This window comes from Ammospiza nelsoni, chromosome 6 (assembly GCF_027579445.1).
Source record: "Ammospiza nelsoni isolate bAmmNel1 chromosome 6, bAmmNel1.pri, whole genome shotgun sequence".
In the NCBI taxonomy this organism is placed as follows: domain Eukaryota; kingdom Metazoa; phylum Chordata; class Aves; order Passeriformes; family Passerellidae; genus Ammospiza; species Ammospiza nelsoni.
The window spans coordinates 25740042-25755019 of record NC_080638.1 but is presented as its reverse complement, the minus strand read 5'-3'; the positions used below and the strand labels follow the sequence as shown (position 1 = coordinate 25755019).

Here is a 14978-nt window from a genome sequence, read left to right as displayed (position 1 = left end):
AGGATGCATCATAAGCTGTATCCCTGAATAGCTGCTGCAATCAAAACCAGTTTATGTCAAATCTCCCTGTGCGATGTGTGGGATTGTGAAACAGGGAATTCCTTTAGGGGGGTATGCTGCAGTAAATTCTGTCTGCTTTCCAACACTGAGCACAGTGGTGCTAACCCTGTGAACTCCTAGAGAAGAGGAGAAGAGTTCAGTGAGAAATTGATTTTAATAATGAAATGTATTGGAACAAGTACAGAAAGTCATTCACAGTCAAAATGTCTAAATCATCATAAAAATCTTTTCTGTGTATGTGCAAAATGTGGTGCCTTTAAAAATAACAGGTCTGGTCCTTCTAAATGTACTTTCTATTACCTCTTTCTTGTGCCTGTTCTCACAGGCAGTAGCTTTTTCCTTCTGACTGTCTTGCTGTGCAGGAGACCTAGTCTGTATCTTCAGAGGACAAAAAGGTGAGGAAGATGCTGAGAACAGCAAGCTGCTTCTGCTGATTTAGGGTTCCCATGCTGGCAGATGCTGATTACGGTGTGGAGAAAAGTCCCCATGGTACTCCTTAGGGGGAACAAAAGGAAATGTTTGTAACCTAAGAACTGGCTTCTGCATCCAAGAGGGGAAGGGAACTGCACCAGAAAGGGAAGTAAAAGTAGGAAGTGAATGTGCAGTTTCACCACGTGAAGAGCCTGTGTTTCTGGTGCCTGCTGCAGTCTCTTATTTTCTGCCAAAAACTACAAGGCAGGTAGTGAGCACTTGGTGTGAAGGTCTCTGCAGCAGCTGCAGTGTGCAGAGAGGCCAGGCTGGAGAAAGAATCACACTTTGGACAAAATGCCCAAGTGTGTCAAAGGAATCCATACTGGCCTGCCAATTCTGATCCTTAATGTTTGTTGTCCATCTAGTAGAGAAGATAGGAAGAAAAACTACAGAACTTGGCATTTAATCTAGACTTACAGCTCTGCTACATCTCTTAATTACAGCATAAAAACATTCTGCTAGTAAAGCATATTCCTTGGGCTGAAATCTGGACTGCCTGAAGTACTGGGTGCTCCCTTTAATAGGTCCTTGAAGTTCACATGTGGGAAGTAAAATTTAAACTTGGGATCTTTAGACAGAAACCAAGTTTCTTATCTAGAGGGACTTTCCTTTCTAGAGCAACATTGCACAAGAAATTGAGTGTGGGTTTGCTTCAGTCACAGGAATTGCTCTCTCTCATGAGAGAGCCTTTTTGGGTTTACTCTTGATTCTACTCTGAGCCAAATCCCAGGACTGACTGAAAACTGCTAGGTTTTCAGGCTTGTCCTGATTTCAGTACAGTCCTCTCTTGACCCACAATGTGAAGAGGGGAAAAAAAACCCCAGTTGCCAGCAGCAACTACTTGACAGCAACCTCAAGAAACATTTTACATTTCTCCCATCATCTGCAGAAGTTCCCTCTGCAAGGACAGTAGATGAGTCTTGGTGCATTGTTGGTGAGCTGTACCCTCAGCTCAAGTTCAGCCTTTCTACCATCAGCAGCTCTATGATGTGAGGGAAAAGCACTCAAAGTGGGTTGACCCTGAAGAGAAATGCAACTGGATGTGGCAGCTGCTGCACGCCCAAGCTTCTCTGCCACAGTCATGGTGAGTGGTAACGTTTACAGTCACTTGAAAGGAGGAAAACTTGAAACTGGCCATGTTGGGAACTCCAGACTGGGTAAGCTGTATGAGGACCAGAGCACCACAGAGTATATTGGCTTCAAAGTTAAGGTGTCATTTCCTTAGAGTAGCTCAGTTCTTTTTCTCAGTTATTTCTAAAGGATGTCACCTTTAGAAAGTATCTAGAAATCAAGTCCAGTTCTGTTCTGGGAAGTAAAGGCCAAAATAGAAGAATGCTGAGTAACTGAAGGTGCCCAATCATCCTTAGGGGCAACACAACTCCTTCCTACTGCCTGGGAAGGAGTTGAAGCAACTGTCAGGCCTGCTCTTCTCCTTCATTGGAGACGTGCCGGTAGCCAGGGGGCTGAGACTGTATGCGAAAGAGTACAGTCAAGAGGAGAATAATAAGGAGAAGGAGAATGGATCCACACACAGCCAAACCCACAAAGAGTTCTGTAAGGGAGAAAATAAGTGGTCAGCATGGTATCATCCAGACTTTCCCCTTCTGCCACACTCTGGTCAAGCCTGGGCTCACCTGTGTCATGCATGCTGCTTGATACCTTGCATTCCTGCTCCCAGTCCTGGGGCACAACAGGATCTGTGAGTTCCAAGAATCTTTGCAATGGGCATTTATGCTGACAGCCAGGGATTGTCAGCGGGAAGGGTTCCTTCCCACTCTCATTCCGGTAAAACATCTCCACGGAGAAGTTACTGAAAATGAAACAGAGCAAGGTTTTTTTTTTCTCTAGTTGAAGTCATCCCTTCCCAAAAACTAAGTGTGTACACCCTTTCCTTTATTCTGGTGCTAAGTTTTCCTCATGAGTCTTCCACTAGGAGCAAGATTGCATGCCCCAGGAGTGGAGTCTAGCCTAAGTGTCTAACCCTCAAGGTGAAATCACAGCAGATGTCTTTACTGCAGCCCTCACCCATCATCCTCTTGGTACAGTTCAAATAAATGACATGAGGCGTATGGTGCTTGGATCTTGTTGTAGACATCTAGAGCCGTCTGCAGTGCCACAAGTGTGGTGTCATGCTGAGAAAGAGGGAAAAAAACCAAATCAGTCACCCTTAGGGATGTGTCAGGGCAGCTCAGACCATACTAGTAATGGAGAAGGCAGTGCAGAGGGGACGTCACCTTTGTAACTTCCATCTGGAAATGGGAGAAGAACTGTACTGCTAGAACAGTAGTGTGTGATGGTGCCAGAGAAGGGGAGGAAGTGAAACAGCCATATATATACTGCACTGTTTTTCTGAGAATTAATCTCTAGAGAGCAATTTGGAAGAAATGCTTGGCCTTTCAGGCAGTACGCTGCTGGAAAGGAGACAACTGTATGCACACTTCTGAAACATCATATTTGAGTAGCATCAACCCATCTAGCAAATAAAGAGTGTCTCCTTAAAGTTTGCCAGTCTTGTTCATGAGCCTGAGCTAACAGGAATAAGGACACATCGGGAATTTTCCTCAGGGATCCCAGAAGAATGATGCCAAATACTGCATCTCTCACCCAGTCAGTGGCAAAGATGCATGTCCTGATCACTGCACGGGGGCTGTAGGGATGCTAGAAAGGGTTAAAACTATCACCAAACCCCAATCCCCTGTAGGCAGGAGGAGATGGCTAAAAGCCAGCCCCAGCTTCAACTTACTGCTGAATAGACAAGTAGTTTTAGGTTCTGATGGGCAGAAGCATTTGCTGCTTTGGTTAGATTTTTCCTTATGTGATCCAGCAGGACTCCTGAGGAATGAGAACAGCTGGTAAGAGGCAAAAGCCAGACAGAGCAGCACAAGGCTCCCTCCCTGGTGCACTCACCGCCTTGCAGACGAGCTTTTTCTACCCGATTGTGGATCCCAAACAGAAATTCAAAACCAAAGTCTTTTAGTTCCTTCAAGTGAGTCATGACTTCTGGAGTCACCCATCCAGGCAAATCCATTTTATGTGCTTGCTAGAAAGAGAAACAATATTCATATGCAGGTAGCACAGGTCACAGATTAAACAGAGAAGGGGAGGGTGTCTAGAGACCTGCCCATACTGCTGCTACTTTCCTACACTATTTTAAATATGCAATATAATATGCCCCTTTCCTATTTGTGCTTCTGACCTCACACTGCTATGCTGGATACAAAGAATATATGTGGGTTTTGGTGTTATTCCAGAAAATAGTAATGAGAAGAATAAAGATTGCAATCTAAAAGCTACATTTCTGTGAAAGCACAGCTGGAATGCAAGGTTATGTTGTAATTGATACAATAATCTTAGGGCATTAACTTTATATGTGGCTAATTCTGCCCTACAGATGGCATGCAGTCAAAGAAAAAAAAACCAGATAAGTGAGTGAACACAAACTCAGGGTTTCTGATGTAGCTGCACCTGTTTCCCTGGAGGCTCTGAGGACCACTGAAAGACACTAGACAAAGTTAGCAAGTGCTCTGTGGACAGAACAGTGGGATGCACCACTGAAAAAGCCGTGTACTCAAACCCAGGAGCCCGAGAACTGGGAACCAAGAGAAGAACTTGCTTTGCAGCCAACCTATTACATGAAAGGATCAGCTGTAATGGCAGAGAAACAGCAGTTGTGGTTTCCCAGCATTAATGAGAACAATTTTCTTTGCCGCATCCCATTGGATTTCCGGAAGTTGAGGCTGAATATCCTTAAGGGCACATTCTGTCTGAGTGGTTCAGAGAAATTTCATCAGCAGCTTGGATATTTAGTTAGTTCTTCATTAATTTACAAAGAGAATCACCGGTAAGTTCAGCTATTTCTTGGACTTTTTTATTGTCTCCATCCAGATAGCAGAATGACTCTACTGGCAGAGGTGAGAAAAACAATCCTCTTCAGGGCACATTTTGCATGACTTACTAAAAAGGAGGAAGACCAAAGAAGCTGAAAAAACCAATCAGCCTGAGGGTACAGTTCTGAGTGAGAAACACTCTTTCCTTAACAACATTCTGGTTTTGCTTTGGGACTGTGGGCTGTTCTCAAAGTTCTTGGGGATTATAGTGGCTGTCACCTGGCCTTCCAGGCCCAATCTGGAAGTGACTCTTGAAAATGAAGATCTGAAATTCCTGATTTCTCTGATCAAAGGATATTTTTTTACCAATACATGTTGATTCACTGTGATTGTTACAAGATAGGAGATGAGATTTGTGATACAAAGGGCAGATTCACATAGGACAATGCAGCTTTGGACTGGAATATTCTCAGCTTGTAGCAACCCAAGCTGCTACTTTACATAGAAAAGTGCAATTCCCTGATTTATTTTTTTACACCCCCAAAATAGTGCACATCACTGTATACCACTGCCAGCAAGCGAAGCAGTCTTGCACACTCATAGAATTAGTGTGACACAGTGTCAAAATGCTTTGGTTTACTGTGTCCATAATTCAATAATTCACTAGTTTGACATGAAAGATCATGCTGTACAGTTATACACTGAGAAACTTGTGTGTAACAACTTTAAGTATCCTGGATATGTGACCTTTAGTTTAGCGTTACCACAGCACAGCTAACCTAATTTCTGATTCTGTTCAAGTCTTCATGAGATGTGTTTTCAACAGAAATCGACTCAAATACTGAGTTTGGTGCCCGCATCCCAAATGGTAAAGGGTAACATCTGTCTCTAGAGTCTTTCTCTGACAAAGGAAAATATGTCAAAAACAGATGTTAGTGAACCCCGCTTAACTTAGGATAGCATTATTTTCTTTTAGATATGGCATTAAAATAAGCACAGAAAGAAAAGTGATTGATTTAAAAAACCAGAGAGGTAGAGGTATCACCAGCAATAGTCCTAATTAAGGTCTCAACTTAAAAAATAAATTTAATGTTTCTTCAGTTTGCAGAGATCTCACTTCTACTGTATTTGATTTGGGCTTGTCAACAGACAATCTAAAGATTTCAGACTGCAGTCATTTTCTAGCGACTTTCAAGAAAGGTAGGGCTTTTTCTGACTCTGGCATGATACATATCTGAGCTACAGAGTGGGAGGTTTTATAGGGTGCAAAAACACATAATTCTTGGCACATGCCTCTAGTGAGTGGGAGCTGTTATTATTCTGAAATTAGAACATTACTTCTAATTGCAGGGTGAAAAGTTGTTTCATGGGATTTTGTAAAATAATTTCCACCAAATCCAGTGAATCCTAAAGACCAGATTCCAGTGGGTGTAAGATGATGGCCAGACTTACTTCACAGAACAGTGTGTCATACACACTCCATATACTCTCGAGAGAGATATCCCGGATCCCAGTCTCCTTTGCCACCATCTCCAGGAATTGCTGTACGTTGGACAGAAGAGAAAAGGTCTTCAATTTTCTAATCTCATACTGTATTATATGCACTGGTATCCCTTCCCTTTTCTCAGAGCTCTGATTATACGGAGGTGATAGCTACAAGCCTAGAACCACCTTATCTCACATAAACAATCACTTACCCAATTCTCTTTGGTCTTATTTATGTATTCTGCTGAGTGCCGTGTTTCAGTCTGTAGCTGTTCATACCGTGGACAAGGGGTCAAAGGGAACTTCAGTAGCTGGGCAGAGACAAGAGCAGCCAGGTCACCAAGAATGCTGGAGTACAGAATTTGCAGTAAACATGCACAGCTGTAATGAAACCCTGACTGCATCTATAAAAAGCCTCAAGTACTGTCTGCTGACATACTCCCGATCATGTGTGGTCTGCTTAGGTGTTGCACCTGACATGTTGAGTGAACCCAGCCCCTGAATTCTCTCATCTTCTTCTGAAAATACGAAAACCTCTGCAAGGTAGGTCCCAGGAGAAGTTCAAGACAATCTGAATCAAGACTATAGCAAATATTTTTGGACGCTACACTACTTGAGTAATCAATACATGTCTTTGAGACGAACTTACCCTTTCGTCAGACTCAGGGACTGTGTGCACAGGGATAGGCTGCCAGGAGATGTTAGGGTTGAACATCTCTTGTCCTCCTGGAGGATAGAGGCCTGCCAGATTGGCCTCTGCACTCATCAGTGTCCGATCACAGTCTGTGCTGCGGATGAAGATCTGCCAGGACAGGGACAGTGCACCATTACTAATGCTCCTGCAAGTGGTGATGCTCAGGCACAGCATGATGCACTCGCCCAGGAACACTGCCAAGTGCCCTGCAGCTGCTCACGGACAACAGGGGAACAGGAGTCAAAGGGACTGAGCCTGCTGATGTTGGCCTGGACAAAACTGTAAGGACACACACAAAGACAATCTGCTAATACTGGAGCTGTCTGGTCTGGATCAATGGGATACCCAGGTGCAGTGTGCAGAGGTTAGAGACAGAAAGGAGTCTTGAGTCTGAGGAAGGTTCAGAGGAAGACAAAGATGCAGAAAACTATGGGTACAGATAGGAAATGTGCTATATTTGCAGAGCAGGACTGAGGCAAACTCCTGCATTCTGCTGTCAGTTCTAGGAATGACTGACTGTGCTCAGGAAAAGAAACGGCTTCTTCAACCCCCAGTTTTTCCATCTGAGAAAAAAAGACAAAAGTCATCTGACTAAGAGGAGAGTAAACAAAAACAGGGAGGGCTGGGATTTTATCTGATCATTGTGGGCTCCTGGGATTAATGGGCCAAGACTTGACCATTCTAGAGCTCAGAAGAGAGAGTTCTGAGCCAGAAAAAAGGAGAAATGAGAAAAATACAGCAATGTTCAGAAGGTCAACATGGCAAAACTTTAGTATTCTGGAATCTATGTACTGAAAACAGTTAAGGGGAAATAGAGAAACCAGTGATAAAATAAGAGGACCAACAGGAAATCATAAACGAACATCCCAGGAAACAGCATGTTTGATCCGAAACAAGAACAAAAAGCCTGAAGAATGAAATATAATGTAAAGATAGCGATTTTTTAAAGTGTTAGGACAGAATCATAAAATATATACATACTCTTCACACTCTCATGTGAAGTGTGATCTCAGAAACTTTACAGTCACAAGAAAAAAACCCAACTGGTCTTTTCTCTGACATCACTGTCTTTGTTTTACCTCTTAACAGTGGCTTGAAAAAACTGACCCTGTACTCATTAGAAAGGTTTGCTTTTATCCTTAGTAAGATATGAGATATTTTAAAAGATAAGGACTTAATTCTAGAAGTATCATAAAAACCCCAAGCAATTAAGCCCTGAGTGTACATGCTTTCTTCAGCACCTTTTGCCAGGCTCCAGCTTGTCGCTGAGTCAGGTGACAGACAGTCATATGGTGTCACCCAGAGGCAACACTTCTTAAAAGGGAGGTTGCTCAACTTGAGTAAGGGTTCAGGCTTGGTTAGCAGAACAGCTTTTGTTTGCACATCTTGGTTTGTTTTTCTTTCTCAAGCAAGAGAAGGAAAAGAGTTCCAACTTGCAGAAGGTGTATAAGAGTGAAGTATGTTTGGAAAGGAAATACTGAGGATAGTTAAAGGATCTCTGTTTGAGACAATGCTGGAAGTTTTGTTGATGAAGTAAATGTCAAAGAAGGGCTGTTATCTTAACTGTGACAAGCTGGGTTCTTACTGGGAAGCCCTAGAAGGGGGAAAACAAGGAAAAGTGTATGGGGATTCTTAGTTTGCCCCCTCTGTACTATCAGCTAATTGAGCTCAGATAAAATAACTGAAGTGGTGCAGAGCCTGTAGTGGGACAAGAGGTCTTGGCTGCCTGCTGTCCATCTGAACCAGCCTCTCATCTGGACATCTGTTCATGTTTCGATTGACTTAGTACCAGTTGATTATTGGTAGAGGTACTTGGGAGGATTTTTTATTTCCTTACTTTTTTTAATCTTTTATAATTTTGTCTGCGCTTAGTACATGGTTCCACAAGGGCTCTGTGACTTTTTCCAAAAGAAACCTACCAGTTTCTTAAGAACTATTATTAAGTGTGAGGACATCCTAATGAGAGAGAGGGGAATGAATAGCTCTGGGCAACTGTCAATACTTTACAGCTGAAAGGAAATGAGAAGGTCATTGCTGGCCAGTAACTACTACTAACATCTACAGGCTCTGGTAAGATTGTACCTCAAGTGAACTGGGGAGGGCAGGGCCAACACGGGCTGCATTCTTGTGAGCTGTTGTAACAGTTAAAGAAAATCTCATAAACTCGAGTAAGAAACAAATACCAGCTACAACAAACATTGCTGTTTAGTTCCCTGAATTTCAGAGTGAGCGGCTCGAACAGTCCCACAACTCTGGTTGGATTTGCCTTCGTACCCCGCGGCCAGACTCAGCACAGAGCCTGGGCCCTTCTTCTTCCTCTTGCAGTGGGAACGGGCTAAGGAACGAAAGTACTTGGAGACGAGTCCCGGCGCCGGCGTTTCCTTTCCCAAAGGAGCCACCCGCAGCCCCAGCCCGCGCGGCGCCCCGGGCCCACCGTGGGGCGGCCGAGAGCGCCGCTCCCCGAGCCGGGGACTGGCACTGACCTCCTGCCGCCGGTACGTGTCGCTGAGGAAGTCGCGGTAGCGCCGCCGCAGGGCCTGGCCCAGCTCCCACTGCTGCCGCATCCCCACCTGCAACGACACCGGGCGTCACCGGCGGTCCGGACCCCGGCCCGGCCCCCGCCGCCCGCTCCGCCTCGCACCGCACCTGCGTGAGCTGCCCGAATCCCTGGGGCCAGGCGCTCTCCTGGTACGGGTCCCGCGGGAAGGCCTTGATGGGCGAGCGGTCTCCGTGCCGGTACACCTGCGGGCGGCACCGCGTCACCCCGGCCCGGCCCGGCCATCCCGGCCCGGCTCGGCACCCCCGTGTCCCCGTGTCCCCCCGTCCCCCTCACCAGCGTCACGAAGCGGAGGCTGCGGGCCCGGGCGGGCGGCGGCTGCAGGCACAGCGCCAGAAGCAGCAGGACGGCGCCGCCCCACCCGCCCGCCATGGCGCTCGCACACCGCCCGGAACCGAGCGCCGCCGGCCGCCGGCCCGCGCGGACGGCGTTTCGCAGCGCACAGCCCCGGCCGCGCTCTCGGTGCTGCGCCCGCCCCCGAGGAGGAGGATCCCAGCGGCGGGACAGCCCCGCTCAGCCCCCTGAGCATCGGGCTCGCCGGGCCGGCGGCGCTGAGTTCTGCTGTCAGCCCTGCGGGGGCTTCGTCCTGGGCTGCAGCCGCGGAGGCGCTCGGTAGGAGCGGCGGGAATGAAGGCGGTGTCACCCCCGCCGCAGCTTCGCTCTAGGACGCGAGTTTTCGCAGTGCTCTGACGCCGTGCGTGTGCTCCTGGGTAAACTCGTGGGCAGAAGTAGGGAAGGCGGCCTGGCGCGCACCGCCCGGCAGCCGCGGCTCGCTAATCGTCGCATCCCTCCGGTCAGCCTGAGGATGCCCGTGTGAAATGGAAAGCTGCTGCTGCTCCTTGGCAAAGAGGCTGGCCAGCGTTGGCAGCTTTTGCCCAGTTTTGGTTTTTGTTCTTTACGAGACTTGGTCGAATTAGACGTGTGTGAGATGAAACCCGGCTTCTGCTGCCGCCTGTGCAACCACTGGATCGTTGGTCGAGGATCTCGTAGGTGCCGTGTAGAGGGAAAAATCATAGGCAGTTAAACGAATTTACTGCTACTTAGTGCTTGCCTGCACGCAGAAGTGTATAGAGGGCGGTGAATGAAGTTCTCAGCTTTCTTTTCTAAGGAAAAAAGGAAACATGGCTCTCGCTTTTGCAAAGAAGTCTTGGAGTCATGAAGCACAGCGGCTCATAACGCAGTTCTTTGGTACCTGTTTATTTGCTTAAAACTTTCCGTAGTTCGCAGCGTTAGAAAGTTGTGTGTAAGGTCTCAGTGAGGGTGCCAATTGTTTGTGAAGCAGGGGGGTTATTTCAGGGCAGGGTTGGTGCAATACACGAGGCTCAGCTGGACGGAATAACGTGTTTAATTTGCTCATGCTCGAATGCTTAGTGAATTTAAACTGAATTCTATTTCCTATCGCTAGGACAGCACGAAGCCGCGTTCTTTTTTTTTATTCTGTTTGCCCATACGGCACCACTGAGGAAGTTCTTGGTGAATGCTGGAAGGAAAAGGTTCTCTGCGGAGGTGGAACGCGCGCTGTTCCTGCGGCACCTGCTTTGGGATAGTTCTGTTGTTGCAGCTGGTTTTGCTCCGCTGCTGAGGGCGGGCGGGCGCGGCGCGGGAGGGGCTCCGGGCCCCCGTGCGGTCCCACGGCCCGGGAATCACCGGCGCCCGGAGCCTTCGCGTCCCGCGGGAGCCGCGGGGGCGGAGCGGGGCGGGCGGCGCCTGCACGTGACCCGGGCCCGCGTGACATCACGGCAGCTCCGCCGCGGCGCCGGGAAGAGCGCCGGGAGCAGCGCCGGGCCGGGCCGCCCCTCCCGCCCGCGGCTCGGGCACCTGCGCCACGGGGGGCGGCGGCCGCGCATCGCCGGGAGCCGCGGCCCGCGCCGGTAACTTTTCGCGCTGGCTCTGGGGGCGGCGGCGTCTCCTTCTCGCCGCCCGCGGGGCCGTGACTCACGGCGGGGGACGTGGACGCACTGTCCCGCCCCGCGGCCTGCGCCGGCCCGAGCGCTGCAGCGTTCCCTGCGACCCAGAGCCGGCGGCGCAGCGCCGCCCGCCCGCGTCCTGCTGCCGGCCGGGCCGGGCCCGGTGGCGCTGGAAGGTGCTGGAAGGAAGGGGGACGGCGGCGGCCCATCCCGCTGAAGCACCCGTGGTCTGGCGGGGTGCGGGCCCGGCGGACGGGAGGGAAGGGGTCGCTCTCTCGGCCTGGGTCCGGAGCGCCGGCCATAATGCGCGGTGTCTGCCGGCGGGGACTGAGCGGTCGCGCTGTCAGAGAGAGCCCCTTTGCTGAGGGGGTCGGAGGCGTCTGGGGAGCGGTGTCAGTTTCTCGTGGCTGCTGTCGTGCGTCTGAAGAGCCCGGGTTTCTGTCTGCTGTCTCCGGACGTGCTGTCAGGAGATGTTTATTGCTTTGTGGTAACTTGTTAGCTTTCCACTCTGCTCAGCTTGAAGTTCTCTGTGTCATTCACCTGTTGCATCCTGTCAACCCAGGTCTTGAGTTTTCTAGGACAGAAACTTGTCTGTACGGCTGTTAGTTTGCATGGTGCTGTTGAAAGGTAACTTTGCTTACATTAGTGGTTACTCTTCATTGTGCTGTTTCCCTGACGCTTATGCTGCTGAAGTCCACAGATCTGTCAAGACGGGATTTCATTATGGGCTGGAAGCAAACTTTGGATCACTGGTGAAAGAGAAATGCTCTGTCTTCTGAAAATTCTTTCCCTTCTTTTCTTTTTCCTAAAGGGGCAGCTGGGCTCTTCCCTGCAAGGCTTTTTTTGAGGGAGTCTCCAACACTGAGTCACGTTTCTGACTAACAGTTTGGATCACTGCGTGTCACACAGTTTCTGGCTATGACTGCAGGTTATGTTTGTCTGTAGGGAAGAGTCCTCTTGGATCTGCTTCGTGTTCCAAGGTACATGGAGTTGATCTGCTGTTCGTGACTGTCAGAGAGAGGGCTATACCTGAGCACAGACAAAAGAAAACAGAAAGCCTGTTTTTTATTTCCTTTACTGAGTGATGGGGCTTGATTTTTTAATTGAGTCTGAATCAAGACATAACCCCCTTGCTGAAGTAGAAAAACATTCCTTATATTTTAACTATAGAAACAAAAACTGCTTGAAAAGTTCAGCCAGTTGTTGCTGAGCTCTACCCTTCTATCATTTGGGTTGTGGAAGGAAGGCATTGGATGTGGTACACATTGTGCAAGGACCAGGTGGAGATTGGCCTTGGTACACTTCTTTGTCACTGCACCTGTGGCATTTTGACCCGAAGATACCGCTGCTGCAAGGCTTGTAAGCGCTGACAGGCTGTGTGGCTTCCTGCTGTGACCCCTTCTCGGAATCTAGCACTTGCAGTGATACTTTCTCATACATGAATGTGCCCATGCATTCTTTTTCATACAGGAAGGCCAGCATTTGCAGGAGAAAAACCAGGGTGAAAATACTTAACAACTTTCTCCCAGACCCCCAAAATAAAAGGGGGAGGGAATAAACCTAAACCAGCCTGAGGGAGGATAGAAAATGGGTCATTTTGGAGCTGCATGGGAGTTCCGTAGCTTCCAGAGGAAAGTTGCAACTATTCGTGTTGTGAAGGGATGCAGGGAGAAGTACCACAGCAGGATCTATGTCTATATAAATTGCCTAATCTAAAAAAATATGGACAGGAAACTTTATCACAGAATTAGTGTGTCCTGGCTGCGTGCCTGGGGTTGCTCTCGCTTGCTGTTTCCAGTTACTGCTGCTGCAGCTCCCTGTGCCTTGTCAGCATGTTTTCCTTACCAGCTGGCTGTGCAGGGAGGCAGGGGGAGGCTATGCAGGACTGGCGTGCAGCCCTACAAATACAGAGCAGGAGTTTGCTGCCTTGTCCCTGTCTTACACCTGCAGGAAGAGTCGTGTTTCCACTGTGGTAAAGTGCATTTGATTGCTATGACTCTCTTTTCCTTTCTCTTGGGTTGCTTCTCGCAACTCGGCAGGCTTGTTCTGAGGCAAACAGAAGGAATGTTGCTGTTTGAATGTTAGCTCAAGTGGTGATGGTCTCACATCTTGGAAGTATGTCTCTTGTAATTAGATCTGGCCTGTGATTGTATGGCTGTCAAGACTGACAGTTTTCAAAATTTCAAGTTTTGAATTTAAAAATCTTTAACTCTTGCTGTTTTTCAGAAGTTGTGATTCTATCTGTCTAAGGAAGAGTGTAGAATATAATGTGCTTTGTCTTGGGTGCATTGGAGGATGATCCTGCTTTCTGCTCGGGAAGCAGCTGCTGTGAAAGTCTCATTGTTGCAGATGTGTGGGCCTTTGCATGTTGAATAGGAAAGCTTATCAGATTGTTTGTCATTCTCCCTCTTTTCCCTCCCCCACCAAGTAATGAGATTCACACACCTGACAGCCTTGGAGAAAAGTCAGTCTTCCAGAACTGTCATAGGTGTTCCTGCCCATTGCTGTGGGGCTTGAACCTGCCTGATTTTTTAGGTCCATTCGAAACCATTTCATGATTCTGTACAAAGATACCTTGTTTCATTGGGGGAGAATATTCTGCTGATCTTCTGTAGGATGTGTTGACTCGTTTTTCTTACAGCATAATAACTCAGGAAGGCAGAGTCACATTCTCTTGGCTGTGGAAACTCTCGGTGTGAAGGAACTTAATCTTAGGAGGGAATTCAGGGGAGTGCTTCCTTCTGATAGGTACAGGTCTGCATTAAGGCTTATGAACAGCTTGAACTTGGTCATTAGATCATACTTCTGCCAATATACAAGTACTGTTTGACTTAACATTTTCGTTGTAGTTATTTCAGGTTTGAGAGATGTGTTTAATATTGTTAAATGAAAAGAGGCTGTCCATGTTCAGTCAGACCTTAAAAGTATATCAGTTAGAAATGGAACAATGGCTTCCTTTAGCATTCCTGTGTCAATTTTGTTCTGTGACTTCCTGTGACCAAATACTTTTTTTCCCATATTTGGAACATAGACAACTTTTTTTCTTGTGTTCCTGCTGAAAGGGAGACACCCCTAAAGCTAGTGTAACTTGTACTTTTATATTTAGAGATCTCAAAACTAGATTTCCTGTAAAGCAAAATTACTTGCTTAATGAAGTGTCAAAAAGAAAATTTTACAGTGATTTACATAATTTTGGTGTAATATTATAAACCACTTTGAAGTATGCACTGTCAAACTCTTAACAATCTTATTTGGGGAGGACAAAGGTTAACTAAGGTAGTGCACAGAGGAGAGCAGAGCGTTGCAGATCTTCCCAGTAGGTTTAAGGAGGGAAAAAATGAATGTTTATTTAGTGGGAAGTTGGTGAAGAAATGAAGAGAAAATGCTAGAGAATGAGAAATCTAACGCTTGTTTTGAGCAGACCAAAACTAGTGCCTATAAGGATTAAGTAGGAGAACTATCTTGTGGGATGTGAGAATTGAAGCAATTTAAAAGCCATGTTGCAGAGTCAGGTTATATTGTGTACTCATAGAAACCTCTCTGAGATGTAAATAAGGTGTTAGGTGAGTATCAGACTGATTGCTAAAGCACATGACTGACAAGAGAGTAGGTGTCTCCTGGCATATAAGACTTTCTGGTTTGTTTTAAGATTTAAAAAATATTGGCAAATATGCTCACAAAATTTCTTGAAACCAATAGTGCATGGAAGCCTATCCTCTCCCTCTCCCCCTCCAGGGATCGGGGCAGTGTTGGCCCACTGGTCCTCCTGCAGCTGTGAGGCAAACAAAGTCGATTGGTTCAAATCAAGGCTTCCCACTTGCTGATAGAAATCATGATTAAAGTTCGTGATTTAAATAATTCATTTAAAGTTTGTTTTGCATTTGGTAATTTCTTAAAAGGCAGCTTTAGTCTAATCAGTTAGGCTCATCTAGTACTGCTTCTTGCCAAACAGGACGATACAGTGTATCTGCATACAT

The 14978-nt window shown here is 47.2% G+C and overlaps 3 protein-coding genes across 7 annotated transcripts in view; 2 read left to right on the top strand and 1 right to left on the bottom strand.

Moving 5' to 3' along the window:
- Positions 1 to 195: 195 nt before the first annotated feature.
- ACP2 (acid phosphatase 2, lysosomal) lies at positions 196 to 9541 on the bottom strand. The gene is made up of 11 exons (XM_059474115.1): positions 9371 to 9541; positions 9184 to 9279; positions 9021 to 9107; positions 6493 to 6645; positions 6056 to 6154; positions 5811 to 5900; positions 3439 to 3571; positions 3275 to 3363; positions 2557 to 2663; positions 2166 to 2341; positions 196 to 2083 (listed from the first exon to the last, which is right to left on the bottom strand). Exons 1-11 carry the CDS (start codon positions 9464 to 9466, stop codon positions 1947 to 1949), a joined length of 1263 nt encoding a protein of 420 aa, XP_059330098.1. The 5' UTR covers positions 9467 to 9541; the 3' UTR covers positions 196 to 1946.
- Positions 9521 to 14978, top strand: part of NR1H3 (nuclear receptor subfamily 1 group H member 3) — a 30889-nt gene continuing 25431 nt past the window's right edge. For 2 of the 5 annotated variants that reach the window (XM_059474116.1, XM_059474119.1), the window contains exons 1-2: positions 10885 to 10965; positions 11813 to 11981. The gene's annotated coding sequence lies outside the window, so the exon portion shown is untranslated. Of the gene's footprint in view, positions 9707 to 10836; positions 10966 to 11417; positions 11629 to 11812; positions 11982 to 14978 lie in introns of those variants that run through there. The other 3 variants (XM_059474118.1, XM_059474120.1, XM_059474117.1) reach the window with 3 other exon arrangements.
- Positions 11580 to 14978, top strand: part of MADD (MAP kinase activating death domain) — a 99688-nt gene continuing 96289 nt past the window's right edge. Inside the window, exon 1 of the mRNA XM_059474109.1 lies at positions 11580 to 11628. The gene's annotated coding sequence lies outside the window, so the exon portion shown is untranslated. The remainder of the gene's footprint in view (positions 11629 to 14978) is intronic.

Excerpts from the sequence above, each read along its gene's own strand:
- ACP2 (XM_059474115.1), bottom strand. The coding sequence starts at position 9,466 with ATGGCGGGCGGGTGGGGCGGCGCCGTCCTGCTGCTTCTGGCGCTGTGC. Across the intron at positions 6,155-6,492 it reads TCCCTGAGTCTGACGAAAGG|CTACTGAAGTTCCCTTTGAC; the intron begins GTAAGTTCGTCT and ends GTCTCTGCCCAG. Across the intron at positions 2,084-2,165 it reads AAGCAGCATGCATGACACAG|AACTCTTTGTGGGTTTGGCT; the intron begins GTGAGCCCAGGC and ends TCTCCCTTACAG.